Source organism: Phasianus colchicus, chromosome 21 (genome assembly GCF_987193195.1).
Source record: "Phasianus colchicus chromosome 21, bPhaCol1.hap1.1, whole genome shotgun sequence".
NCBI classification, from domain to species: Eukaryota; Metazoa; Chordata; class Aves; order Galliformes; family Phasianidae; genus Phasianus; species Phasianus colchicus.
In genome coordinates, this window is record NC_143456.1 from 6,839,569 (window position 1) to 6,863,547 (window position 23,979).

A 23,979-nucleotide genomic window follows, 5' to 3' on the forward strand; every position below is an offset into this window, starting at 1 on the left:
GGCTGCTGCGGGGCCGTGGCGGAGCGCCCAGCCTGGTGGCTTTGTGCTGCAGGTAGAGAACACACATCTCTGCTGTTTTGCTATGAACACTGGTCTGAGGTTTCCAGGCCCTCACCCACGGCGGTGGGCTGCGAAGGATCCAAATGGGAACCTGACTCCTGCCTGCTTCCGTGGCTGGGAGCAGCAGCTGGTATGAGTGAACCTACAGGTGTGCGTTTTCCTTCTTGTAGAAAATGCCACGAGCACTAACTGGTAAGGCTTAATGTACAGTATATTGTCAGTATTCTGGTATTCTTCTGGTTCAACATACATTATAGCTCATATATAACCTGTATTAATTGTATAGATTGTGCATTTAAAGCTGTTACCAAGTTGTCAGAAAATAAGAGAAGAGAAAAAGAAAAAAAATAAGGTCATATGTAATATTTTGTTTGTAAGTATCCTTTGTATCATAGCAAAGGAAATGTTAAAAAAAAAAAAAAAATCAACTGTAATAAAGTAATTTTAGTACATGGAGTGTCTGCCTGCGTCCCTGGTGGGGCTGGAGGGTGGGGGTCCCACCGCTGTGCCTCCTTCTGGGGCTGGGGTCCCTCCCCATGCACTGCTGCGGGGTCCCTGCAGCATCCTGCAGCCATCCCGGCTGCCATGGCAACGGGAGGCAGCCCAGCTTTGCTCTGTTGCCTTGACAGCAGCACTTGCAATGGGGATTGGGAAACGGGGGCAGGATGGAGGTGCTCCTGTTCCCGTTATATCCGCCCTCCGAAGCCCCCACCCCGCATTACAGAACGCACAGGGGGACCCCCTGCAATGCCACGGCAGGGGGAGCATGGGGTGATGTTTCCTAATGGAGGACACAGCCCAGCAGGGATTGCAGCAAGCCCAGCCCCCAGCCTGACGTTCATTAAGCAGCACGTTCTGCTGCTCTCAGCACAGCCAGCCGTCCCCACGCAGTGCTCCAAGCGCGGAGCAGCGCGTCGCACCCTGAGCCTTCCTCTGCCCCATCACCATCCTCCCCCGGGCTGCCAGGTCCGCAGCCAGCAGGTCCAGCCCCAGGGGACACGATGGGATGGAGCCGGGGGCCGTGCAACGCTCACATCTTTATTGATACAAATGTACAAGGACACATCTTACAGGAGGCAGCGCGGCGCGGGGCAGGACGCCCGGGAGGGGAGAAAATGGGGAAGGCCTCCAGGCATCCCCTGTCCAGTGTAATGCTGCGGGCGGCCCTGGGGGAGCGCGGCCGCGGGGAGGGGGGAAAACGTGGCCACCCCAGCAGGATGGCACACGCTATGTACAGGATAAGGTAGGAGCGGGCTCGGGCTGCTGTACGGGGGCACCTCCCCGGGGCTGAGCACCAGCTCTGCTGCCACAGCCGCCCGCGCTCAGCCCAAACCAGAGGGAGGAGACGGAGAGCAGAGCCCGTGGGGCGGAGCTCACTGCTTCTTCTCGCGGGTGGTGATGGTGACCAGCTGCTTGGCCGCCTTGGCGATGTCGTAGGCGCACTGGATGACCTGCTGTGTCAGCAGCTGGTAGTCCACGGCTGCGCCCGGCTCCGGCGGCACGGTTTTGCGGCACTCGCTCTGCAGCCGGTAGGCGCTGGCGTTGAGCAGGCGCAGGGAGCTCCGCACCGTCTCCAGCGCTGGTTTCTGCACGGGGACAGCATTAGGGCACGGATTTGGGGTGATGGGAGCCCGGCGGGGCCACACCTCCACCCCTACCTTGGGGAAGAGCGATGCCATCTCCGTCACTGCTGAGTGGATCTTCTCTGAGCACGGCACGAAGCTGCGGGCAAACAGAGCGCTGAGCGACGTGGGCACAACGCCGCCCAGCCCCATGCTCACACCACAGCCCTACCTGTCGTGCTTGGACTCCTGCGCAGCCCGCAGCAGCTCCTGGATGTTCTTGGTGACCTGCTCAGTTTTCAGGATGACGTCCTCCGTGCTGGGCAGCCCAGGGTCCAGCTCCCCGTCCAGCGGGTCCAGCTCGTGTGGGAAGTCCTCGTCCTTGCTCAGCTCCACAAAGCGCTTCCCCTCCACACTGTGGGGACGCACGGGTCAGTGCCAGCTCCATGCCCCCCGAGGGTCCCCATCCCCGGCACTCACCCCAGCAGGATCTCGCCCGTCTGTGTGTTATCATAGTCACTGTCGGTGCCGCTGCCGTGCCGGTCCAGTTTGCTCTGTAGGACAGAGCTGCAGCATTACACCCTGCCCGGCCCCATACCCATACAGGGATAAGGTCCCCCCCACCCCGCTCTGACCCCCCCCAGTACATCACCATGTGCCGGGCACCATCGGGTGGACAGGAGAGCAGCGGGGAGGATGGGGGAAAGGGCATGGAGGAGACCGACGGACCTTTCCGCATCTGGAGAGGGAAGAGAAGGGGGAAGAAGGGAGCTGAGTGGGGGACACGGCGGGGCGTGGAGCTGAGCCCGGTGACGTGCAGGGGAGGACGAGCACAGGGGACACCACCACCCTGCATGCAGGGAAGTCCCGCGGCCGCCGGCCCCACTGTGGGTTCCCCGGCACTGCAGGGGTGGGGGACGTCCCAGGAGCTCAGGAGGCCGACAGCCCCCCCGTGCCATGCAGGAGCCGCCCCCGCTGCGGCCCCCTTACCCGGTACACGCTGGCCGGGATGTGCATGGAGTACAGAGCTTCGTCCTCCACCTCCTGCGACACACAAAAGGGTAAAGCCCCGCCGCCCCCACCTCTGCGTCACCTGCAGCTGCCCTGAGACCCCTCCCCAAAATAACCCATCCCAACGTAGCCCACCCCAAAGCCCACCCCGTACTCACGCCGCCTCCAAAGGGCTGCAGCCGGGTCACCAGCTCCTCCACCGGCTGCCCGAAGGGTTTCAGCACCGAGCCTGGCTCGTACATGGAGAAAGCCTGGCGGTCACGGCGGTGCAGGGGGGCCGTGCCGGGGGGGTGGCCGTGCTCGGGGCGCTCGCTGGGGGCTGGGGTGGGATGTGGGGGCACCGCCTGCTGCCGGATCTGCGTGTTCTCTGATTGCAGCTTGTGGATCTGCGGCAGGGGAGGCAGCGGTAAGCAGGGGTGGGAGGGAATAGGGAGAAAGGGAAAATGGGGTGCCTAGAGGGGGGGGTCCGGCACACACCTCGCGCTGCAGCCGGCGCAGCTCATCGCTCAGGCTGTTGTTCACCTTCATCAGCTGCTGCACTTTGGCCTCGGAGGCGGCCAGGGCTTTCTTCACCTCCAGGTACTCCTGCAGCGTGATGGGGCCGTCTGACAGGTCGGAGGAGTCCATGCTCTGTGAAGGGAGAGGGGCTCAGCACCAGGAGCTGGGGGGTGGATCTGGGTGGTGGGGAGGGGGCTGCGCCCACCCGTGCACGGTTGTTGCGGGATGCGTTGCGCAGCAGCTCCTGGTCTGTGTCCTCGTCAGAGGCGACACTGTCGTAGTCGTGCTGGTCGTCCAGGTCACTCTGGCTCCTCAGTGAATAGTCAAGGGCGTCTGTGGGGCCAGGAGGACTCAGCTGGGGGGTGTGGGGTGTTCCCACCCTCCCCTACTCTCACCCCATCCTCACCCGTGGGGCTGAGCGGGCTCTTGCCCTGCTGCCGGCGCTTGGCTTCCCCCAGAATATCAATGAGCAGAGTGGCAAACTCCCGGGCGTTGAACCTGGCCAACTTCTGCCGGCCCTGGGATGGCAGGGAGGATAAAAGCAGTGAGGAGGGGGGGGGGTCCGAGCGTGAGGAGGGGTCTGAGCAGAGCGCTGTGCTCACCTGGTTGCGGGTGGCCGAATACTCGGGGTTGACGGGAAGGAAGGGGACGGCGCTGCGCTCGGTCACCAACGTGCTGTGGTTCTGCGTCGTCAGCCACACTGCGGGCAGGGGGAGCGTCAGGGGGGCACCACCCCTACGGGCTGGGGTCCTGGAGGTGCCATCCCCCCCCCAGCAGGCTGCAGGGCCGGCAGGACGCAGGCGCGGGCGTGGGGCCAGCGTGCAGGGCTGGGAGCAGAGCCCAGGAGGGCCGAAGGGAATGAGCTCCCCCAGCCCCACCACCTGCCCTGGAGGGGGGGCTCTGCACAGTGCTGAACCCCAGACCCCCTTCTGGATGCCCCCAGCTGACGAGGAGTAAAGTTCAGCGTGCCCGATCCTCCCCACCCGCCACGGAAAAGGGCTGCCCCCCTCCGCCCCAACCCAAGGACGGGGTGCAACCACGAGCCTCATCCCCTCCCCCAGGTGGGGTCCCAGCACCCACCTCCAGCGCCCGGCACCCCGATCCGGCACCGCAGCCCCTCGCTGAAGGAAACGGCCCTCGGCCCCGGCCCGAGGAATGAGGAAGGAGGGGCCTGCGGTGCGGATCGGATCGGGGGGGAGCGCCGGGCTCTGCTCCTCCCCGCGCCGGGACGGCCGCCAGCATCCAGCCGGGAGGGGTGGACGGGGGGGGGACACCCAGCAGCCACCCCCAGCCCCGCTCACCCGCGTCGTTCTCGCGCCGATCCACCTCGTCGTACACATCCATGGCCAGCTCCTCGAACAGGCGGTTGCTGAGCTGCGGCGGGAGGGGGGAAGCATCAAGCTGGGGGCGGGGGGAGGAACACAAAGCACTGAGCCCCCCCAGCCCACCCCACCTCCTCGCAACCCCGTGCTCACCGCTTGCAGCTTCTTCTTGGCCGCCTTGGCCAGCTCGGACAGGTCCAGGCTGCGGGGTGGATGAGGTGGGGGGGGGGGACACAAAGTTGGGGTTATTCCCATTCTGCCCCCACCGAAACGCTCCCCAGATGCACCCTGCGTGCCCCAGGCTCGGCGGCTTTGGCAGACATGGGTCCAGGGCGTGGGGTGGCACGGGGTGAGCAAACCCCCCCCCCCTTCCCGGCTGTCCCCCAAAGGGCTGTGCTGAGCACCCAGAGCCCATCCCGGCGGCACGGGGGGATCCCTGGTGTGAGTGCTGAGCAGACAATACCTCTGTGCCATGCACTTGGGGCGCACCCTGCGCTCCGGAGGCAGCAGTGGAGGGAAGAACAGGATAAAGGAGGATGTTAAACCATTGCACGTGGCCCCCCCGGCACACAAACACACACACACACACACACACACACACACACACACACACACACACACACACACACTCTAGGTGCTAGGAGATGTTCCAGCGGTGGTCACAGGCACAGGGTCTCCCCTTTTGGCCCAGCGGGGACACCAGGGGGACAATGACGGTGGCACGGCTGCGAGCACTGGGCACTCACCTGTCTGCCATCTGTGGGATGATGTAGTGCCCGTTCTTGTGGTCTGCACAGAGACAACGGGCGGTGAGAGCAGCCCCCCTGAACCCTCCTAACCCCCCCAGACCACGCGATAGGCACAGCACTCACCCGGCTTCCTGCCGCACAGGTAGAAGGCCAGCCGGTCAGTCAGCTCATACTGGCACTCCACCAGCCGCTCCGCCAGCTCGTGCTGGGCCGCCTGCCTATGGGGCACGGCCGGGGTGACACCAACCCTGGGCCGGCCATGTCCCCCCCCCACCCCAACGCAACCCCTCCGCCACCCCAACGCGCTCACCTGGCGTAGTCGATGGGCGTCCGCCCATTGACGTCGGGCGCACCGGGGTCAGCGCCGTACACCACCAGCAGCTCTGCCTGCAGGATCTGCCCGGCCTTGGCGGCCACGTGCAGCGGCGTGGTGCCCTTCTCCTGCGGGCACAGCTGGTGTCAGCCCCGTGGTGACAACACGCAACCCCCTCCCGGGCTGGCTGTCCCCCCCCCCAGAGCTCACCGGGTGGAAGAAGTTGGCCTGAGCACCCAGCGAGAGCAGGCGCAGGCACGTCTCCAGGTTGCCTGTCCGCACGCTGGAGTGCAATTGCTGTAGGGGGAGAGGCAGCAGTCAGTGCCAGGTGAGCCGCCGGCACCGAGGGGGGGTCCCCCGTCACGCCGTGCCCCCACCTTGCTGAGGTCCTTGGCGGTGACGCCGTCATCGTCCCGGCACGGCAGCTTGTGCACAAAGGCCAGCATCTGGTACTTGGCGCGGATGAACTCCGACTTGGTGGGGCTGGCAGACACAGGGTGAGGGGGGGAGGCATCCAGCACAGCCCCCCCCTTCGCAGCCCCAACCCCACAGCCCACACTTACTGCACTTTGTCCTGGGGGTTCGCCTTCCTGCGCCCGCTCTGCACCTGCGCCGGGTCCAGCAGCGAGTGCTCCCAGATGGAGTTGGCCCCATTGCTGGCCAAGGTGTGCACCATCTGTGTGTGGGGGGGGGGCACGGTGAGCGGTGGGACACCCCCTCGTATCCCCACGCCCCTCCTGGGTGCACCCACCTGAAGCAGCGTGGCGGGCCAGGGGCTGTGCCGCAGGTGCTTGACGATGGAGATGTGGCGGCCCAGGCTGCGGTGCACGCTGCAGCACTCGTCGCAGATGAGCACACCACGGTTGATGGAGGCCCAGCCCGGGTCTGCAGGGGGCGTGGGGTGTTAAGGGGCGGGGGGGAGGGACCCTCCATCCATCACCCAAAATGAGGTTGGGAGTTGGGGAGGGGGGGAGGGAGGGTGGCAGCATCACCGTAGCAACGTAGCGGTTTCCAGGGTGACAGAGAGGGGCTCAGCCCATCGCCAGGGGAAACCCAAAGGGTTCCCTTAGCAACCAAGGGGGGGGGTGGGGGCAGGATTTGGCCCCCCTATCAGAAGGGCTGACAGCAGCAGGGGCAACGCCAGCACCATGCAGTACACCCCGAGTTGCTGAGGCCATGCCCCCCCGGGCCGAGGACTGTGGGTGTCCCCATACAGGTGGGTGCCTTCCCACCCACTCAGCCATCATGGACTCAGGGGCTGTGCCCCCCCCCAGCAGCCCCACGCCCCCCGCCCGGCCCCGCTCGGCCGCACTGGAGCCCTTTGTGTCCCCAGGAGAACAAAGGGACGTTTGAGCACTGCGTTGGCACCAGCCCTGCTCCGGCCATAGGGGCCCCACTGCTCTTTGGGGGCAGCTCCCCACAGCCGGCACCCCAAAGGGTCTGGGATCCCCAGCACAAACAGAAGGGACTGGGGACAGATGGGGCGTCAACCCCCCTCCACGCAGGGTGCCACGGCCAAACCCTCCCCAGTGTCCCTCTGTCGTAGCGGAGCAGTGCCAGCCCTGCCCAGCCCCAGCGCTGTGCTCCCACCCTCGTTTCTGTAGGGCCCACACAAACACCGTGCCGCCCCACGGAGGAAGAGCTGCGGCCTGGGGGGTGGAGGGGGGGGGACAGCAGAGGGGCGGCAGCGCTGTCCCTGCACAGCAACCCGTCCCCATCACCCCGTACAGCATTTCCTTCCCACCCCCTCCCCAAAACCCCGCTGCTGCCCCACACCAGGCAGCCCCAGCCCCCTGTGTTGGGGGGGGCACAGCCAGCAGCGGCCCCACGGCGGTGTCGTTCCACCCCCCCCGACACACACACACACACACACACACACACCCCATCCTGGCAGCACCACCCGGGCAGATGGCAGCGTTTGGCAGCAGCACCGCCGCATCTGCGCCTCCGCACCGCGGCCCACGGGGCGCTGCCGGGAACAGGATGCTGCGTGCCGGGGTGCACCCCAAATAACACCCCATATAACACCCCATATAACACCCCGTACAGCGCCACCCCCTCCTCCTTCAGCGGGGATCGGGGCGGCTGAGGGCACAGCGGCACGGGGATACTCCCCAAACCCGGAGCACGGGGAACTCCATCCCTGCGCCGCGGGGGCGATGCCGGAGATGGTTACCCCGCGCATCCCAACACCGGCTGCTCCCGGCCCCGCGCCGTCGGAAGCGGCCTCTGGACTTTATAACTCATTTCCTCCCATGGCCGCCGGGCGATAAGGGATTGGAAGAAACCGCTTTCCATTTCCCCCGGTAGGAACCTCGGCGCCGCCCCGCGGGGAGCGTCGGGTACCCTATAGAACAGGGTGACGCACAGCACCCGGTACCCCATAGCGGTGGGTGACCCCGCAGCCCCCGGCACGTGGCCGCCATCCTCCGGGCTCTGAGCCGCTTTCCGGGCTCTTAGCGTTCATTCATCGCCCCCAGCGCCGCAGGGATGGGTTTGGGGGTCACATTGTGGGGAGGGGGGGGGATATGTAGGGTATGTTATAGAGTTCCTGGGGTGGAGAGGGGATTCCCAGCGCGGGGTGCAAAGGGGAATCCTGGGGGTAAAGTAGGGGGTGCAGAGGGGGGTGATGGGGCGCACCAAGGGGTGCAACAAGGGATCTGGGGGGCACGGGGGGGGGCATATTTAGGGCACGCTGTAGGGTTTCTGAGTGCAGAACAGGGGCAGCGGGGGGGCACGGCGCTGGGTGCCAAGGGGGACCCTTGGGGTAAAGCAAGGGCTACAGAGGGGTGGGTAATGGGGTGCACCGAGGGCTGTGGGAGGGACGGGGGGGTTTATTTAAGGCACGTCGTGGGGTTGCCGTGGGCAAAGAGGGAGTCTGCAGGGGATGCAGCATAGAGTGCAAAGGGAAAGCCGGGGGGCTCCTGAGGGTCTCAGCACGGGGCGTGAAGGGGGGAGCGGGGGTCACCGGGACCCCTGGGGCAAATAGGGGGTGCAAGGGGAGGGGGGGGGGCACCGGGGTGCCGTGGGTGCAAAGCTGGGGGCGCAGAGTGGGGCACTGGGGGTCCAAAGCAAAGGGGGAGGGGGGCGTCAGCCAGGTGCCGATGCGGAGGGGGAGGGGGCACACGCACAAGCGAAGCCGCCGAACGGCACCGCGCGGAGGAGGGAAGGGTGGAGGGGGGGAAACGCCGACGGGACCCGCGGGGCGGTGCGGGCGCGGCCCTTACCTGCGGCACTGCAGTCCGCGCACACCTCCGCCCGCTGCGCCTTCCGGGACATCCTCAGCGGCGAGGCGGGTCCGGGCCTCTGCGCCAGCGCGGTGCGGGGCGGTGCGGGGCCGGGGAAAGGGGGGAGTTGGGTTGGGGGAGGGGAGGGGAGGGGGGGGGCGGCGGGGCCCGGGGCTGCCTCGCCCTCCCTGCCGCCTGCCCTGCCGGCTGCTCGCAGCCCCGGCGGCTCCGCAGGAAGCGGCTCAGGCCCGGCCCCGGCGGAGGAGGGGCAGCGCCTTCCCCGCCCCGCGAGCACCGAACGCCGCCGCCCCGCACCGCCCCGCACCGCCCCGCGCGGCGCGGCACAGCGCACGGCACGCCCTGAGCGCAGCACCGGCTGCTGGAGGGGGAGCTGCGGCTGGGCGGCCCTGAGGGGCGGCTCGGGGCTCGTCCTGGTTCTTATCCTCATCCCGGCTCTGATCGTCCTCTGGTTCTGGTCCCGGTTCTAGTCCTGATCCTGTGTGTCTCCTTGTTCTTGTTCCCATCCTGGTTCTGTTCCTGGGCATTCCCTGCTTCTTATTCTGGTCCTGGTTTTGGGTATCCCCTGCTCCTGGTCTTGGTCCTGTGTTAGTCTTGGACCTTGTTCTGGTCCTGATCTTGTCCCGGACATCCCCTGGTTCTTGTCAGATAGTGATCCTGATCCTGGACATCCTCTGGGCCTGGTCCCGACTCTCAGACTCTCATTTTGGTCCTGATTCTGGTTCTGGGCTGGTCTCGCTCTGGGCATCCATCGGCTCTGGTTTTAGCCTTGGTCCGTGTCCTGTTCCTGGTTCTGACCCAGCCCATGTCCCACTTGTGGTTCCAGGCACCCCCCGGCCCTAACTCCAGCCCCATTCCCAGCCCAGCACCCCGTCCTGCTCCCACCCGCACCCCGTGCCCCCCCCTCCCAGGCCCCAGTCACCCCAAATCCTGCCCCGCTGCACCCCCATCCCCACGATGGCTGCACGCAGCACACTGGGAGGGGGGGGGAAGGGAGGTATCTCTGGGGCCTTGGATGAATGGGGTCGGGGGGCACCCCCTGCCTTGGGGACCCCCATCAGCACCGCCGTGTCACGCTGCCGCCCGCACGGCGCTGACCTCACCGCTGCATGGCCGTGACGTCACGGGGCAGCGCGACCCGGGGGGGTTCGGGGGGGCACGGCCACAGCCCTCCATCGGGGCGGGGTGACCCGGCGGGAACACCATAAGGGCGCGGGAGGGGGTACGGGGGGGGCAGCCGTGGGTCCCAACCTCGCATTGTTCTCGGGCGGCTGCCGGAAAACACGAGCGGAGAGACGAGGGCGGAAAGGGAAACGGGGCCGGGGGGGGGGTCGGCACCCCTTGGGCTCATCGCGGGGGTCGCGCCGCGTGCTGAGCGCCCGTGGGTGGGGAGAGCCGCGTTGGGGGGGAAGGGGGGAGATCAGAATTCGGGTTGTGCCTTCGGGCGCTGCGGAGCCGTCCCTGTGCGGCCCCACACATGGGGGGGGCATAGAGCCGGCGGGGGGGTGCGGGGAGGAAAAGGAGGAGGAGGAGGAGGAGGAAGGGGAGACGCCGCGCACGGTGACTACAAGTCCCATGAGGCCGGGCGGCGAGAGGGGGGGATGCGGGGGAAGAACCGTCCGGGCGGCTCCCATCACCCCCCCCCCGCCCCGCACCGCCCCGCACCGCTCCGCGCCCCGTTCCGCCCCGCCCCGCGCCCCGCTCCGCCCCGCGCCCCGCTCCGCCGCTCCAGCATGCACGGAGGATGCTCGCGTCTTGCTCGGGCAGGAAGGGGCCGGAGGGCAGATACCCGCTGCATTACCTCGTCTGGCACAACCGAGCCCGGGAGCTGGACCGAGAGCTCAGCGCCAAGCAGGTGGGGCGGCGGTGCGGGGCGGTGCGGTTCCGTTCGGTTCGAGCTGATGCAACGCTGAGCGCTGGGCTGCGGCCGGGGCTGGGGCTGGGGAAAGGGCTGGGGCTGGGGTCCTCCTGCCGCGGTGATGCTGATAGGGGTTGGGGTCCCTTCGTGCCCCCCCCCCTCCCCCAGCGTTGTGACAGACGCCACCGGAGCAGCAGAGATCCCCCCCATCTCGGTTCCCCCCACTCCCAACCCCCCACATCCCTCCCCACGTGTCCCCCGCTCCCTCCTAGGCCTCTGTGCACCCCCCCCCAACCAGAGCCCCCTGCTCTCTCCCCGGAGGTGGGGTGCAGCCAGAACAGCCCCCCCAGCTCCCCACCCTCGGAGGTGGAGAGGGGCACACAAGACCGTGCTCTGCTGGAGCTCAGCCCCCAGCCCCAGGCAGCCAGGAGGTTCTCTGCAGGGTGGGGGCACCCTCCGTGTGTGCTCCCCCCGCTTCCAGCCTCCATCTCCCCATTGGCGTTGCAATTCAGGTAATTAAAACCCAACCCTGAAGACGCAGGAAACCGCAGGCGCTGGAGGAGGCCATGCCTTCCTTCCCCCCCCCCCCCTTCCACCCCCCCCAATCACAGTCACTGCCACCTGCCCCCCCGGATCTCAGGGCCACCAGGGTGGGTGTGGGCAGGGAGGTGGGCAGGGGTCTCCTCGTGCTACGATGCTGCCATTGGGATGCAGGGATGCTCTCTCGCCACACCCGTCTCCATTGTGGGGCCATCTGGGGGGGGGGAGGAGGGGGCTGCCTGCCGGTATTACCCCCCTGCCCTATCACCACTGTGCTTATGCCTGTGGTCATCTGGGGTCATTTTTCCCCATTACAGTGCAGCTCAAAGCTGAGTGTGGGATGTTGCAGGCCGGGGGGTGCTCTAAGTGAACCCCCTGCCCAATGGGGGCCTTCTTCTGTCCCCCTCACCTCCCTCCGTGTCCCTATTGTCAGAGTGAGAGCAATGCCGACCCTGTGAGCAGGCAGGGTACGCGGGAGGGGACATGGGTGCTGCAGGCCTGACCCCAGGGTTGGAGGGGATTTGGGGGAAGAAGGGGGTGCAGCCTGGTCTGAGCCCCCCACCTCCCTCCACCCAGGGGCATCCGGGGACACAGCGCAGCTTTCTGCATATCAGAGCATCCCTGGGCTGAACGGGCAGTGCTGGGGGGCTGCTGTGCTCTGCCTGGGGACACCCGTGGGGGCAGCAGCACCACATGTGGCCCCTTAGGAATGTGTGGGCCTATAGGGCTGGCAGCCCACAAAGGGCCACGTGTGGGTTGTGCTGAATGTCACCGCCAGGCGCCAGGCCACGCTTGGCTCCGCCTTGGGGGGGCAAAAGGCTGTGGGGACAGCATGAGGATGTGGCAGCACTGACATGGAGCCCATTGTGCCCCATTGTGCCCCACTGTCCTGTGCTGCAGCCTGCCTCATTCCACACCACGGGGACCCCACCGTCCCCAGGGCTGTGCAGGGACAGCAGCACATGGCACCGCCACCCTGCAAAGCATCCCCTGCTGCCATAGGAGCTGGGCTCTGTGCCTGTGCTGGAGTCCCCCACCCTAGGGACAGCCTGTGGGGCTGAGGGACAATGGGTGATCATGCTGCAGCCCCACACGGCACTGCCACCGCCCCAAACATTTCCCCATCCTCAGCGTGTTGCAGCCCCAGGACAGACAGCTGTGCCCCCCCGGGCTCAGAGCTGATGGCAAAAATTGGGTCATGCCATGTCCCATGGGGTTGGCTCCGATGTTGTGTCCCCAATTTGGTGGCCCCGGTCCCCCCACGGCACTGGGTCAGGGATGCAGCTGGGGAACCCCACAGAGCCTGCAGCACCCGTCCCCCAGCTGGGGGGCAATCACTTTAATTAGAGTCTTTTCATTAGTGCAATTAAGAAGCAGCAGTCGCCTGGAGAGTGTTGGAGCAGCATGCAGGCTCCTGGGGAGCTGGGGGGGCTGTTAAAGGGAACCTGGGGGTCCCCAGTACCCAGTGACCCCTAGGGACACAGCCATAGGGACACCCAGCACTGGGGACATCCCAGGTGGTCACTGCCCCGCGGGTGCAATGCTGCATGGGGTGCAGAGTGCATCGCCGCCTCGGGGACAGCCGGTGTGTCCCCAAACATGTGTGTGTGGGGGGAGGGGGGTGAAAGGAGGGGGGATTCCTGGTGCCTGGCCCCCTGCCAACCCCCGGGCTTGGCACAAACAGCCCCAGCGCAGCTCCCCGGAGCCGGGGATGCTCACAGCAGCCGCTCCGCTCACGCAGCACTGCCCGCCCCCGGCTGCTGATCCGCGGGGAACACGTGCGCCCGCGTCGCCCGCCGTGCTGCGGTGGGGGCTGCCGGCAGCTGCTGCCTGGCAACTGGGCCACGGCCCCCCCCCAGAGCCACAGAGGTGGGGGCTTTCCCCCGGCTTGCGGCTGTGTCGGATGGAGATGCGGCTGTGGGAGGGCGTGGGAAGGGAGTTCTAGACAGCCCACCCTCCCCTGAGCTCCGGTGCCCCCCACCAGGCCGACATCGAGCAGCTGGACCCCCGAGGACGCACCCCGCTGCACCTGGCCACCACGCTGGGCCACCTGGAGTGCGCCCGGGTGCTGCTGAAGCATGGAGCTGATGTGGGCAAGGAGAACCGCAGCGGCTGGACAGGTGAGCTGGGCCTCCGATGTGGACAACCTGCTCCCCAAGGGGAGCACGTGTTGCACTGTGCCATGCTGCACTGTGCCATGCTGCGTCCCACTGTGCCATCCCGTGCCATGTTGCACCATGTCACGTTGCACTGCCTTGTGCCATTCCATGCCACGTTGTGCCATATTGAACCACCCCATGCTATGCCATGCTGTGCCCCACTGTGCCGTGCCGTGTTGCTCTGCGCTGTTCTGCACCGTGCTGTGCCACCTGCAGTGCTACAGGAGGCCGTGAGCACCCGTGACCTAGAGTTGGTGCAGCTGGTCCTGCGCTACCGCGACTACCAGAGAGCCATCAAGCGCCTGGCCGGGATCCCCATCCTGCTGGAGAAGCTGCGCAAGGTACCCGGGGCTGGGGGAGCCCTCGGGGTTGGGGGCATCACTGCTGGGCCCCTGCCCACCCCACTGCTCTTGGCAGGCCCAGGACTTCTATGTGGAGATGAAGTGGGAGTTCACCAGCTGGGGTAAGCTTGGGTGAAGTGGGAGCTTCCCAGCGTGCTTGCAGCCCACTGGGAGGCACAGGGTGGCCCCATCCCTGGCTGGGCTATCGCCGTCTCCCCCCAGTGCCACTGGTGTCCAAGATCTGCCCCAGTGACACGTACAAGGTGTGGAAGAGCGGCCAGAACTTGCGGGTAGACACCACGCTGCTGGGCTTTGACCATATGACCTGGCAGCGGGGCAACCGCAGTTTTGTCTTCAGGGGACAAGGTGAGGAGGGGGCTGGGGGATGCTGTGGAGGACCACAGCTGTCCCTGTGTTGAACATCCCCTCCCCACAGACACCAGCGCAGTGGTGATGGAGATTGACCATGACCGGCGAGTGGTCTACTCGGAGACACTGGCCCTGGCCGGCCATGACCAGGAGGTGCTGCTGGCTGCTGTGCAGCCCACAGAGGAGCAGGTGATGGGTCGGCTCACAGCCCCCGTCGTCACCACCCAGCTTGATACCAAGAACATCGCTTTTGAAAGGTGGGCAGGGACATTGCTGGTCAACCCTTTGCTCGCGTATCTGGCTGTCCAAGTGGGAACATCCCATGCCATCTCATCCTATGACATCTCATCCTATGACATCTCATCCCAACCCATCCCATCTCAACCCAACCCAACTCATCCCAACCCAGCCCAACCCAACCAATCCCATCCCATTTCACTCCAAGCATCTGAACCCAGCCCAACTCAACCAATCCTATCCCGTCCTACCTCATTCCATTCCATTCCACCTATCTCATCCCAACCCATCCCAACCATTCCCACCCAACCTATCCTAGCCATCTCATCCCAACTCACCCCAACCCATCCCATCCCTCCCTGACAGCACCCCGTGTCGCCCTCAGGAACAAATCTGGGATTCTGGGTTGGAGAAGCGAGAAGACAGAGATGGTGAATGGGTATGAGGCCAAGGTGAGGGGCAGGGGGCTGAGCTGGGATGGGCACAGCTGTTTTTTGGGGAACATCCACCTTTGACATTCTGCCTGCTTGGACAGGTCTACGGCGCGTCCAACGTGGAGCTGATCACACGGACGCGGACGGAGCACCTCTCAGACCAGCACAAGGGCAAGAGTAAAGGTAGCGTGTAGGGCGGTGGTGGGCACAGGGCTGCAGTGCTCAGCCTCACGCCCCATCTTGCAGGCAGTAAGACCCCACTACAGTCCTTCCTGGGCATCGCCGAGCAGCACGTGGGGCCCAACAATGGGGTGAGTGTGCGAGGGGGGTCCCCATGGCTGTGCCACCCCCACAGCTGTGCCACCATCACTGCACTGTGCTGTCCCTGCAGACGCTGATCACGCAGACGCTGAGCCACACCAACCCCACCGCCATCACCCCTGAGGAGTACTTCAACCCCAACTTCGAGCTGGGCAACAGGGACATGGGGAGGCCCATGGAGCTCACCACCAAGACACAGAAGTGAGGGGGGCGAGCAGGGAGGAGGGGACCCCAACGACACCGTGCTGCCATCGCGGGGCTCCCGGGGCCCCCATCCTGGCGCCTGTCCCCTTCACTGCAGGTTCAAGGCGAAGCTGTGGCTGTGCGAGGACCACCCGCTGTCCCTCTGTGAGCAGGTGGCTCCCATCATCGACCTGATGGCCATCAGCAACGCGCTCTTCGCCAAGCTGCGCGACTTCATCACCCTGCGCCTCCCGCCCGGCTTCCCCGTCAAGATTGGTATGGGGGATGGCACATGGAGGGGACCTTTACCAGTCCAGTGGGACACACAGCCAGCTTCCCTCCCCACTCTTTATTTCGTTATTCTTTCGTTTCCAATATGGGCAGAAATCCCCATCTTTCACATCCTCAATGCCCGGATCACCTTTGGGAACCTCAATGGGTGTGATGAGCCCGTCAGCTCCCTGCGCAACAGCCCCAGCAGTGAGGCTCCTTCACCCAGCAGCGACTCCTCCAGCGTCAGCAGCTCCAGCTCCCTGAGTACATGGGGGGTTGGGGAGCAAGGGCATGCGGTGGGTGGGGGGCACACGGGCATTGGGGTACCCTGCCACACCTGTCTCCCTGCAGCATCTTGCCGGGCGTGTGAGATGGACCCGGCGCTCTTTGAGGTGCCACGGGGGTACAGCGTGGTGGGCACCCACCAGGATGCTCTGCGGGAGGATGAGGACGATTTGCTGCAGTTTGCCATCCAGCAGAGCCTGCTGGAAGCAGGCAGTGAGTATGACCAGGTGGGCATCATGGGGAGAGCCCCTCCTCATCCTCCTCAGCCAACATGTTTCTCATCCAACAGTCTCAGCCGTCTCATCTTCCTTGGCCTCATCCAATGTTATCCTTATCCTTCTCTTCCAGCGTCCTCAGTCTCATCCCCCTCATCCAACATTTTTCTCATCCTCCTCATCCAACATCCTTCTCATCATTCTGAGCATCCTCCTCCTCCTCCTAAATCCTCTTTCACCTCATCCAGCTTTTCCTCATCCTCCTGATCCTCATCCAACATCTTGGTCCTCCTCAGTGTCATCCAACATCTTTGTCCTCTTCAGTGTCATCCAATGTTGTTTCTCATCCAACATCCTCATCTTTTTCGTCTTCATCTTTCTCGTCCTCATCCAACCACCTTTTCATCCCTCCCCGGTCATCAGGATCCCATGAGGACCATCCCATCCCTTCCCATCCCATCGCATCCCATCCCATCACATCCCACCACTCCACGCTTGCTCCATTACACTATGGGCCACACTGGGGCCAAATCTTACCCCTCCTGTCCTCCCCCTTCCTCTAGGTCACCATTTGGGAAGCACTGACCAACAGCAAGCCAGGCACCCACCCCATGTCGCACGAGGGACGCCGGGGAGACAGGTTGGTAAGGTCCGGGGGTGTGGGAGCAGGTCCCATCCCCACGGATCCCCCCAGAGCTCCAGGCTGAGGTCGTGCCATGCCCCCCCAGGACTCCCCAGCACACGGCAGCCCCCAGACCCCCCTCCAGCCCGGCGCCGGGGGGCGGCGGGGGGCCCAGCACGCTGTTTCCCAGCTACGCGGAGCAGCTGCGCCTGGCCATGGCGCTGTCGGCACGGGAGCAGGAGGAGGCAGAGCGGCGGACGCGGCAGGAGGAAGAGGAGCTGCAGCGCATCCTGCAGCTCTCCCTGATGGAGAAGTGACCCCCCGCCCCCACTGAGCCCCCCTGCACCGACTCGGGGCCTGGGGACGTGTGTATGGGGCACGGAGGGGTGTGTGGGGGAACGGCCCGTGCAGAGGACAAATAGGGGGGGCGGCGTCGGCCCCGTAGCCGGGGCAGGGGTGAGTGCTGGGGGCACTGGGGGTGGCAGGGAACAGGGGGTGTATCCTGCATGCTGCCCCCCCCATCTGACCCCGGGGAGGCGGGGGGGTCACACTCTTCCCCAGCCATGGGGGCACCATGAGAGCCATGGGGCTCTGTCTCCCCCTTGGCCCCACTGCCCAGGCGCTACCAAGTGCACTTACCCGGGAGCTGCTCTGCCTGCCAACGGGGGGGGCTCAGCCCCACTGCACCCCCCAGCCCATGTGGGGCTCTATGGCCTCGCCCCAGGCCAAGGGGGCAACCAAGGGGGGGCCCGCAAAGGGATGCCCAGTGTCACCCCCTCATCCTGTGCTTGCACCCTCCCAGCCCTGCTCGGATGCCCCCCCCCCCAACCATGGCAGCGCTGCACCCCCTCATCCCGGGCACTGCCCCCCACCCCTGGTAAAACCTTACATCAAATGGTGCTAAACCCTAGGCCCCCACCTCCTCACCCCGGGCTGTTCCGTCTTTGCACACGGGGGGGGACTGCGGGGTTGCCCCCAAAGGGACTTTTCATAGTGGCACCCCCTCCCCCCCATCCATGCACCCCACAAGCAACGTCTGGGCCAGGGCCGGGGGGAGCCTGAGCAGCTCTGACCACGGCCAACACCAATAAATGCTCTGAGAGGAGCCTCTCTGTGCCTGGTGTGGGGGGGGTGCAGGCAGGGCTCCCCCGCAGCAGCCCCACATCCCTGGTACGGCCACAGGAGACCCAAGCCCTTTATTAATGGTGGGTGCTGGGAGTATGGAGCCCCCCCTGTGAGGGGGTGTGGGGTCATGGGGGGATTTGGCACCGTACCCCAGCACTGGGAGGGGGACCAACACCCCCATCCTGGCACCCATGGCTGCCAGGAGGGACCCCCACGTACCAAAGTCCCCAAATGCATTCTGGCACCCTAGGAGTAAAATGGGGTGGGGGGGTTCAGAGTCCGACACCCCCTCCCCCTCAACAGCTCCTGGGGAAAGAACATGGCTGTGGCCTCCTGCCCGCTGCGGGATGCGGTTTAATGCCGGGCTGGGCGCAGTCCCATGCCCGTGCCTCAGTCCGTGCCATTGGTGAACTGGCAGAGTTTGTGCTCCAGAGCGGAGATGCGCTTCTCCTGCGCCTGCACCGTCTCCTTCAGCACCCGGATCTCCTCCAGCACCTCGTCCAGGGCGGGGGTCTGTGGGAGGACACAAAGGGTCTGTGCTGGGCATACAGAACCCTGCCACGGCCATCAGCCCCTGAGGAAGGGGACAGCCCTGTGTCACATCCCCAAGGGCCAACGTCCCCATGGGACAACACCTCCATAAGTCAATATCCGCCATGGACCAACATCTCCATGCACCAATGTTCCCATGGGCCAATGCCCCCCATGGGCTAGTGTCCCTGTAGGGTGGTAGGTCCCCTGGGGAGGTGATGGGACACTCACAGAGATGTCAGCATTGGAAGTGGAGTGGCTGCGGCGGGGGCCCGGAGGGGGTTTGCTGTCCAGGATGTTCTTCTTGACCACCTTCAGCTCCCGGTTCTTGACGGGGACGTAGCCGTCCCGCAGCGAGATGAGGATGGGCTCTGCATCCTTCCCTGACAGCCACTCATCCGCCTCCAGGGCCGGCTCAGGGCCAGGCGTGTCGGGGTACAGGTCGTCCTGGAAGAGGTCTGACTGCGGGGACAATGTGGGGGCACAGTGAGATGGAGCACTCAACTCTCCTCCTCGAAACCCCATTGTCCCCAAAACCCCACTGTCCTCAAGAGGTGCCAGAGGGCTCACCTTGCGTGGCACCGTCATGACGATGGGCTCACACTTGCGCTCGTGCAGCTTGAAGAACCTGAGTGGGGCAGAGCTGGTTGGGGTCTGGATGGCCCCTCCCGTTGCTATCGTCGTTCCCCCCCCTGCCCCCTGGCCCCTCCAGCCCCAACCTGGCAATTTCACACTTGCTGACATCCAGCCCCCTCTTGGGCATGAAGCCCATGCCACGCTGTGGCTCCTTGCTGCTGTAAGTGTTCAGGTAGTGCACGTAGGGCGCCTCGTCCGTGATCTCAAAGTAGCGGATGCTGCTGTCCCCCTGCAGATATGGGGAGGGCTGTCAGCTCCCCCGACCTCTCCCCATGGCGGGGGGGGGGGGGCAGTAAGGGGGGAAACCTGGGGTCACCTTTCCACAGAGGTACACAATGCTGGAGTCAGCGTCGTAGAAGGGCAGTAGGACCCCATTGCTGGTGTCCATCTCCTGCAGTGCGATGGGCTCCTCGAAGTTTTTCTGCGGGGATGCAGCTGGGGGTGAGCGCCGGGCCCCCACCTCCGTCAGCCACACCATTCGGCACTGCACACCATAGGGATGGGGACACCCCCAGGACCCCCCTGGCATGCCCACACCCCATTCCTGCTTACCTGTACTGGGATACCCCCACCCACCCACCCCACCCGCACACCCAGGCACTGCACGGCACACGGGCACAGCACACGGGGAACTCGGCGTCATATTTTGGGGAAGAATGGATTTGGGTTTGGGTTTGGAAAGCCGAGTTCCCGGGAGCATCACTCCATGCGGCCTCGTTACCGGGTCCCACAGCCCCAGCTCCCGCTGGCTCATCCTGGTAAAGCCCGTGGTAAAGATGTGTCCTTCCCGCGTGAAGATGGCCCGCACGGGCCTCAGCCCCTCGTGGGGCGCGAACCTCTCCTGGGGATGGGGGGCACAGAGTCAGCACGTGGCACGGGGTTGGGGTGTGAGGGCGCGGATCCATCCCCGCTACAGCTATTGGGTTCCAACGGAGGTGGGCGCAGGAGGGTCCTGGGGGGGCACACGGGGTCCTGGGGGGCACAGTGGGTCACGGCGCGGCCCCATACCAGGTCCCAGAGGCCCAGCTGCCGCTCACTCATCTTGCTGAAGCCGGTGGTGAAGATCTTGCCATCGGCCATGAAGATGGCGCGGATGGGCCGGGCGCCGTCGTGCGGTTTGGTTATCTCCTGCGTTGGGCGTTAGCGGGTTAAAGGCAAACACAGAGGGGCGGGGTTAGTGGGGTCGGCCGTTAGCGGGGAGGGGGGAGCGCCGCGGGAAGGTGGCAATGGGGACACGCTGGGGACACTCACCGCCACCACCGTCTGCTTGCGCGGGTCGATGACGCGCACCTTCTTGTCCTTGCAGGTGGTGACCAGGAGGCTGCCGTTGCGGTTCCAGCCCACGTTGTAGATGAGGTCGGTGTGCATGTCCTCCAGTGCCAGCAGCATCTCCCCGGTACCCACGTTCCAGAGGATAACCAGGTTGTCACAGCCTGCAGGGGACGCCGGGACAGTGTCATTCCACTGGTGACCACCACGGGTTCCCAGCGGGGATTTGGGGTGACTGCTGTTGGTCCCCAGTGGGACGTGGGGTGACCGCTGTTGATCCCTAGGGGGATTTGAGGTGACCACTATTGGTCCTCAGTGCGGATTTGGGTGACCACCTTTGGTTCCTAATGGAACTTGGGGTGACCACCATTGGTTCCTCGTGGGAGTTGGAGTGGCTACCATTGGTCCCCAGTGGGATTTGAGGTGACTACTATTGGTTCCCAGTGGGGATTTGGGGTGACTACCATTGATCCCCAGTGGGACTCGGAGTGACAACCATTGATCCCCAGCGGGGATTTGGGGTTAACCACCATTGGTTCCCATGGGACTTGGGGTGAGCCCCACCTGCGCTCAGCAGCACGTTGCGGGCTGTGGGGTGCCAGCAGATGATGCCCACGCGCTTGGAGTGCCCCTCCAGCGTCACCACCGGCTCCGTGATGCTGCGCACGGGGACGTAGTCTGGGATCTGCCACACCTGGGGAGGGGGGGGGACACGGGGATAATTAACCTTAGAGGTGCCACCACCCCATCGCACATCCTGATGCCGCAGGGAGCACGTGGTGCCCTGGGGATGGGGGGATAACGGGGGGGGGGCACAGCCCCATTGTGCCGCATGTGGCCCCCCCGGTGCTGAGTAGCGGGGAGGGTATATTTAGCATAAAGTGCTGCATCATGGAGCCAGCGGCCGCCGCCAGCAGCACACACACATGGCACTGCCTCTAAAAATAGGTCGGTGACACTTTGCAGGCAGCAAAGCAATGGGAAAGCGGGAGGGGGGGGAGGCCCTTCGTACCCCCCCCCCCCCCACCGCCCGCCCCTCACCATAACGGTGGTGTCCTCGGAGGCGCTGGCGATGACGTTGTCGTTGTGGGGGCACCAGTCGATGTCCAGCACGGGCGCCGTGTGCCCCGTCACCAGCGGGTGGTTCTTGTCCACACGGCCTGTCTGCAACACGGGGGGGGGGGGGGGGCTGAGACCCTCCCCCAAGCCCCAGCATGGATACAGCATGGAGGAAGCCATAGGGAAACTGAGGCACTGAGCCCCATGGGGATGCAGAGGGCAGCGATGTGCCTGGGGATGGGTTGCTGTGTGCCCCCTATGGTGGCGGTGTGGGACACAAGGGGGGGCCCAGTCCCTGTATTGGGGGGGCACACACACACACACACACACACACACACACACACACGCACACACATAGGGATTTGGGGCTGGGAAGAAAGTGGATGGAGGGCTCCTATGTCACTGCAGTTGTCCCCAGGATATCTGCCAGTAGCTCCCCCAGGGTCCCTGAGCCCCCCACAGGTTGGGGATATGGGGGCAAAGCGGTGCAGAGCCGTCACCACATCCCATGCCCAGAGCAGAGCCCACCATCACATCCCATACCCTCTACCATCCATGGGGGGACCTGTCCCAACGCCTCCGCTCACCTTGGACAGGGGCAGGACCATGAAGGCCCCCCCGCCACCCGACTCCACAATGATGGCCAGGAATTTGGGGTTGACGGCGCAGAAAGAGCTGTCCCACGTCACCTTGGAGACGCGGATGTCCTCATACATCTGGTCGGCCTTCACAGGCTGCCCAAAGACGTGACGGAACTTGCTCTGGCGCACCACGCGGCGGCTCATGGCTGGGGGGGCACAGGTCAGGACGTGGAGCCCCCCAGTAGGGCACAGGGACCTCATCGGCCACAGATCTCGTGCTGCGAGGGATCCCTCATCCAGGTTTGGAGGGAGTGTGGGGATGTGGTGACGGCGTGGGATGGGGGCACGGGATGGAACCAGGTGTGGTCCTCGCCCCACAGAGGGACCTGGGGCAGCTGTGGGTGCTGGGGAGGGTGCTGGGCACCAGCATCCCATGGCACAGTGCTGTCTGTCTGCTCTGTGACGGGGATGTGGCTGTGCTGTGCACTAGGGCTGTGCCATGCCCTATGGCTGTGCCATGTGCCATAGCTGTGCCATGCCCTATGGCTGTGCCGTGGCTATGGCTGTGCCATCCCCCATGGCTGTGCCATGCCCTATGGCTGTACTGTGCACCAAGGCTGTGCCATGCTCATGGCTGTGCCATGCCCTATGGCTGTGCCATCCCTCATGGCCATGCCATGCCCTATGCCTGTTCCACCCCCATGGTTATGTCATGTCCTATGTCCATGCCATCCCCATGGCTGTGCCATGCCCTGTGGCCATCACCGGAGCTGACCCAGATGTAGTGACAGTGGAAAAGCAGGACTCAAAGAGTTCTGGAGGGGGGGATTAGGAGGTGCCATGCAGCTCCTAATCCCTGTTTGTCCCCTCATGTCCCATCCCATAGCAGTGATCTGAGGTCTCCCACCTGGGTCACACCTGCCCAGTGCTGGGGACTCAGAACACCAGAGCTTTGGGCAGCACGGCCACACGGCCCCATGTGCAGAGGGAGTGGAGAGGAGCCTGGAGTCTAATTGGGGTTACCCCCTGCCTCCATTACTCCAGCCCCTGCCAGGTGTGCACTGACCCTTCTGGAGACCCCAGAGTCACTCCCAGTGCTGCAGCTCTGCAGTGCCCGTGGGATGGTGACCCCACCACCCCGCAGTGCCCTTTGGGGTCAGTCGGCATCACAACCTGGCACAGCACAGCACGTCCCTGTGGGTTTGTGCCCCTTTGGCACTGCCCAGGAGTTGGGGGGTCCCCGAAGTGGTGTCACCACCAGGACAAGGCCCTCAGTGCTGGGGGGCAGCGAGGGGCTGCACGGGGCTGTCCTGCAGAATCCATCTGGCATAAAGGGAGCACAGCTGGGAGTGCGGATGGGGACAGGGAAGGGATGAGGGGCTGCCTGGGGGGCGAGGGGCAGCTGGGGGCACACGGCGTGTGGGGTGCAGCGAGGGGCAGGTGAGGGCAGGACAGGTGCAAGGGGTGCAGGTGGGTGCATGGGGTGTCTGGGAGGCAGCTGGGGGGCAGGTGGGGTGCAGGAGGGTGCATGGAGCGCAGGCGGGGTGCAGGCGGGGTGCAGAGGCTGCAGGACCGGTGCAAGGGGTGCGGGCGGACGGGGTCGGAGGGGCCGCAGGCAGCGTGCAGGGGGTGCAGGGGCAGCGGGCGCGGTGCGGGCAGGGCACCCCGCTCCCGGCCGTGCCATTACGTTGCCACAATTGAATCCGCAGCGGCCGCTCGGGAACGACCAGAGGTCACTTTCCATTTATAGCCATCTCCCGGCGGGGCCCGGCGGGACGAGGGGCCGGGGGCCCGGGGCTCTCCGCTCCGCTCCCACCGCCCTTCTCCTCTCCCCTCGCCCCCCGCTCCCCCCGGCTCGGCCCCATCACCGACCCCGCTCCCACCTGCGTTCCGCTGCTGCCCCGTTCGGCTCCGCCCGCTCCCGCGTCCCCGGCCCCGCTCCGCCCGGCACGGCGCGGCACGGCACGGCCCGGCTCGGCTCGGCTCCGCTCGGTCGGGCTGCGCGGGGCGCGCAGTGCCGCAGGGAACAGCTGAGCCCAGCCCGGAGCCGGGCCGGCACGGCCCCCCCGCTGCGGGCACCGGGAGGAGGCGGGGAGGGGGGGCCCGGCCCCGCCTGCCCTTACCGGGCCCTGCCCGCCCCCGGCCGAGCGCTGCCCGCCCCGAACCCACCGGGATGGGGGA

At 65.5% G+C, this 23,979-nt stretch overlaps 3 protein-coding genes across 12 annotated transcripts; 1 reads left to right on the forward strand and 2 right to left on the reverse strand.

The window, feature by feature from the left end:
• Window positions 1-1,079: 1,079 nt before the first annotated feature.
• GIT1 (GIT ArfGAP 1) lies at window positions 1,080-8,889 on the reverse strand. Of its 4 annotated transcripts, XM_031591650.2 has the most exons (22): window positions 8,743-8,889; window positions 6,267-6,400; window positions 6,079-6,191; window positions 5,893-5,998; window positions 5,726-5,812; window positions 5,513-5,643; window positions 5,326-5,420; window positions 5,200-5,242; window positions 4,917-4,943; window positions 4,607-4,655; window positions 4,433-4,505; window positions 3,734-3,831; window positions 3,538-3,649; window positions 3,337-3,464; window positions 3,111-3,263; window positions 2,792-3,019; window positions 2,613-2,666; window positions 2,275-2,361; window positions 2,103-2,176; window positions 1,855-2,037; window positions 1,719-1,782; window positions 1,080-1,646 (listed from the first exon to the last, which is right to left on the reverse strand). In XM_031591650.2, exons 1-22 carry the CDS (start codon window positions 8,792-8,794, stop codon window positions 1,434-1,436), a joined length of 2,304 nt encoding a protein of 767 aa, XP_031447510.1. In that variant the 5' UTR covers window positions 8,795-8,889; the 3' UTR covers window positions 1,080-1,433. The 4 variants fall into 4 exon arrangements, with proteins under 4 accessions (XP_031447510.1, XP_031447511.1, XP_031447512.1 ...); XM_031591651.2 differs by lacking the exon at window positions 4,917-4,943; XM_031591652.2 differs by lacking the exon at window positions 2,613-2,666.
• Window positions 8,890-10,442: 1,553 nt separating this feature from the next.
• ANKRD13B (ankyrin repeat domain 13B) lies at window positions 10,443-17,702 on the forward strand. Of its 4 annotated transcripts, none has more exons than XM_031591656.2 (15): window positions 10,443-10,615; window positions 13,143-13,278; window positions 13,534-13,658; window positions 13,735-13,780; window positions 13,881-14,024; window positions 14,095-14,284; window positions 14,650-14,716; window positions 14,800-14,881; window positions 14,945-15,009; window positions 15,090-15,220; window positions 15,321-15,478; window positions 15,587-15,739; window positions 15,827-15,987; window positions 16,539-16,619; window positions 16,704-17,702. In XM_031591656.2, exons 1-15 carry the CDS (start codon window positions 10,505-10,507, stop codon window positions 16,929-16,931), a joined length of 1,878 nt encoding a protein of 625 aa, XP_031447516.2. In that variant the 5' UTR covers window positions 10,443-10,504; the 3' UTR covers window positions 16,932-17,702. The 4 variants fall into 4 exon arrangements, with proteins under 4 accessions (XP_031447516.2, XP_031447517.1, XP_031447514.2 ...); XM_031591657.2 differs by having other exon boundaries at window positions 16,539-16,615; XM_031591654.2 differs by having other exon boundaries at window positions 15,587-15,987.
• A 76-nt stretch (window positions 17,703-17,778) lies between these two features.
• CORO6 (coronin 6) lies at window positions 17,779-23,869 on the reverse strand. 4 transcript variants are annotated; one of them, XM_031591658.2, is made up of 12 exons: window positions 23,682-23,869; window positions 21,805-22,004; window positions 21,200-21,322; window positions 20,723-20,852; window positions 20,141-20,322; window positions 19,898-20,017; window positions 19,611-19,730; window positions 19,206-19,310; window positions 18,973-19,118; window positions 18,824-18,881; window positions 18,485-18,715; window positions 17,779-18,235 (listed from the first exon to the last, which is right to left on the reverse strand). In XM_031591658.2, exons 2-12 carry the CDS (start codon window positions 22,000-22,002, stop codon window positions 18,113-18,115), a joined length of 1,536 nt encoding a protein of 511 aa, XP_031447518.2. In that variant the 5' UTR covers window positions 22,003-22,004; window positions 23,682-23,869; the 3' UTR covers window positions 17,779-18,112. The 4 variants fall into 4 exon arrangements, with proteins under 4 accessions (XP_031447518.2, XP_089978458.1, XP_089978457.1 ...); XM_090122332.1 differs by lacking the exon at window positions 19,611-19,730 and having other exon boundaries at window positions 23,682-23,868; XM_090122331.1 differs by lacking the exon at window positions 19,898-20,017 and having other exon boundaries at window positions 23,682-23,867.
• Window positions 23,870-23,979: the final 110 nt, after the last annotated feature.

What these genes read in the sequence shown, in the direction of transcription:
- ANKRD13B (XM_031591654.2), top strand. Translation starts at nt 10,505, where the DNA reads ATGCTCGCGTCTTGCTCGGGCAGGAAGGGGCCGGAGGGCAGATACCCG. An exon ending in TTTTGTCTTCAGGGGACAAG is followed by an intron (nt 14,025 to 14,094) that starts GTGAGGAGGGGG and finishes CCCTCCCCACAG; the next exon opens with ACACCAGCGCAGTGGTGATG. An exon ending in CTCACCACCAAGACACAGAA is followed by an intron (nt 15,221 to 15,320) that starts GTGAGGGGGGCG and finishes CCTTCACTGCAG; the next exon opens with GTTCAAGGCGAAGCTGTGGC.
- GIT1 (XM_031591650.2), bottom strand. Translation starts at nt 8,794, where the DNA reads ATGTCCCGGAAGGCGCAGCGGGCGGAGGTGTGCGCGGACTGCAGTGCC. An exon ending in ATCCCACAGATGGCAGACAG is followed by an intron (nt 4,944 to 5,199) that starts GTGAGTGCCCAG and finishes TCCGGAGCGCAG; the next exon opens with GGTGCGCCCCAAGTGCATGG. An exon ending in CCCAAGTGCATGGCACAGAG is followed by an intron (nt 4,656 to 4,916) that starts GTATTGTCTGCT and finishes TCCACCCCGCAG; the next exon opens with CCTGGACCTGTCCGAGCTGG.
- CORO6 (XM_031591658.2), bottom strand. Translation starts at nt 22,002, where the DNA reads ATGAGCCGCCGCGTGGTGCGCCAGAGCAAGTTCCGTCACGTCTTTGGG. An exon ending in CCGAGGACACCACCGTTATG is followed by an intron (nt 20,853 to 21,199) that starts GTGAGGGGCGGG and finishes CCCCCTCCCCAG; the next exon opens with GTGTGGCAGATCCCAGACTA. An exon ending in AGCTGGGCCTCTGGGACCTG is followed by an intron (nt 19,731 to 19,897) that starts GTATGGGGCCGC and finishes CCCCATCCCCAG; the next exon opens with GAGAGGTTCGCGCCCCACGA.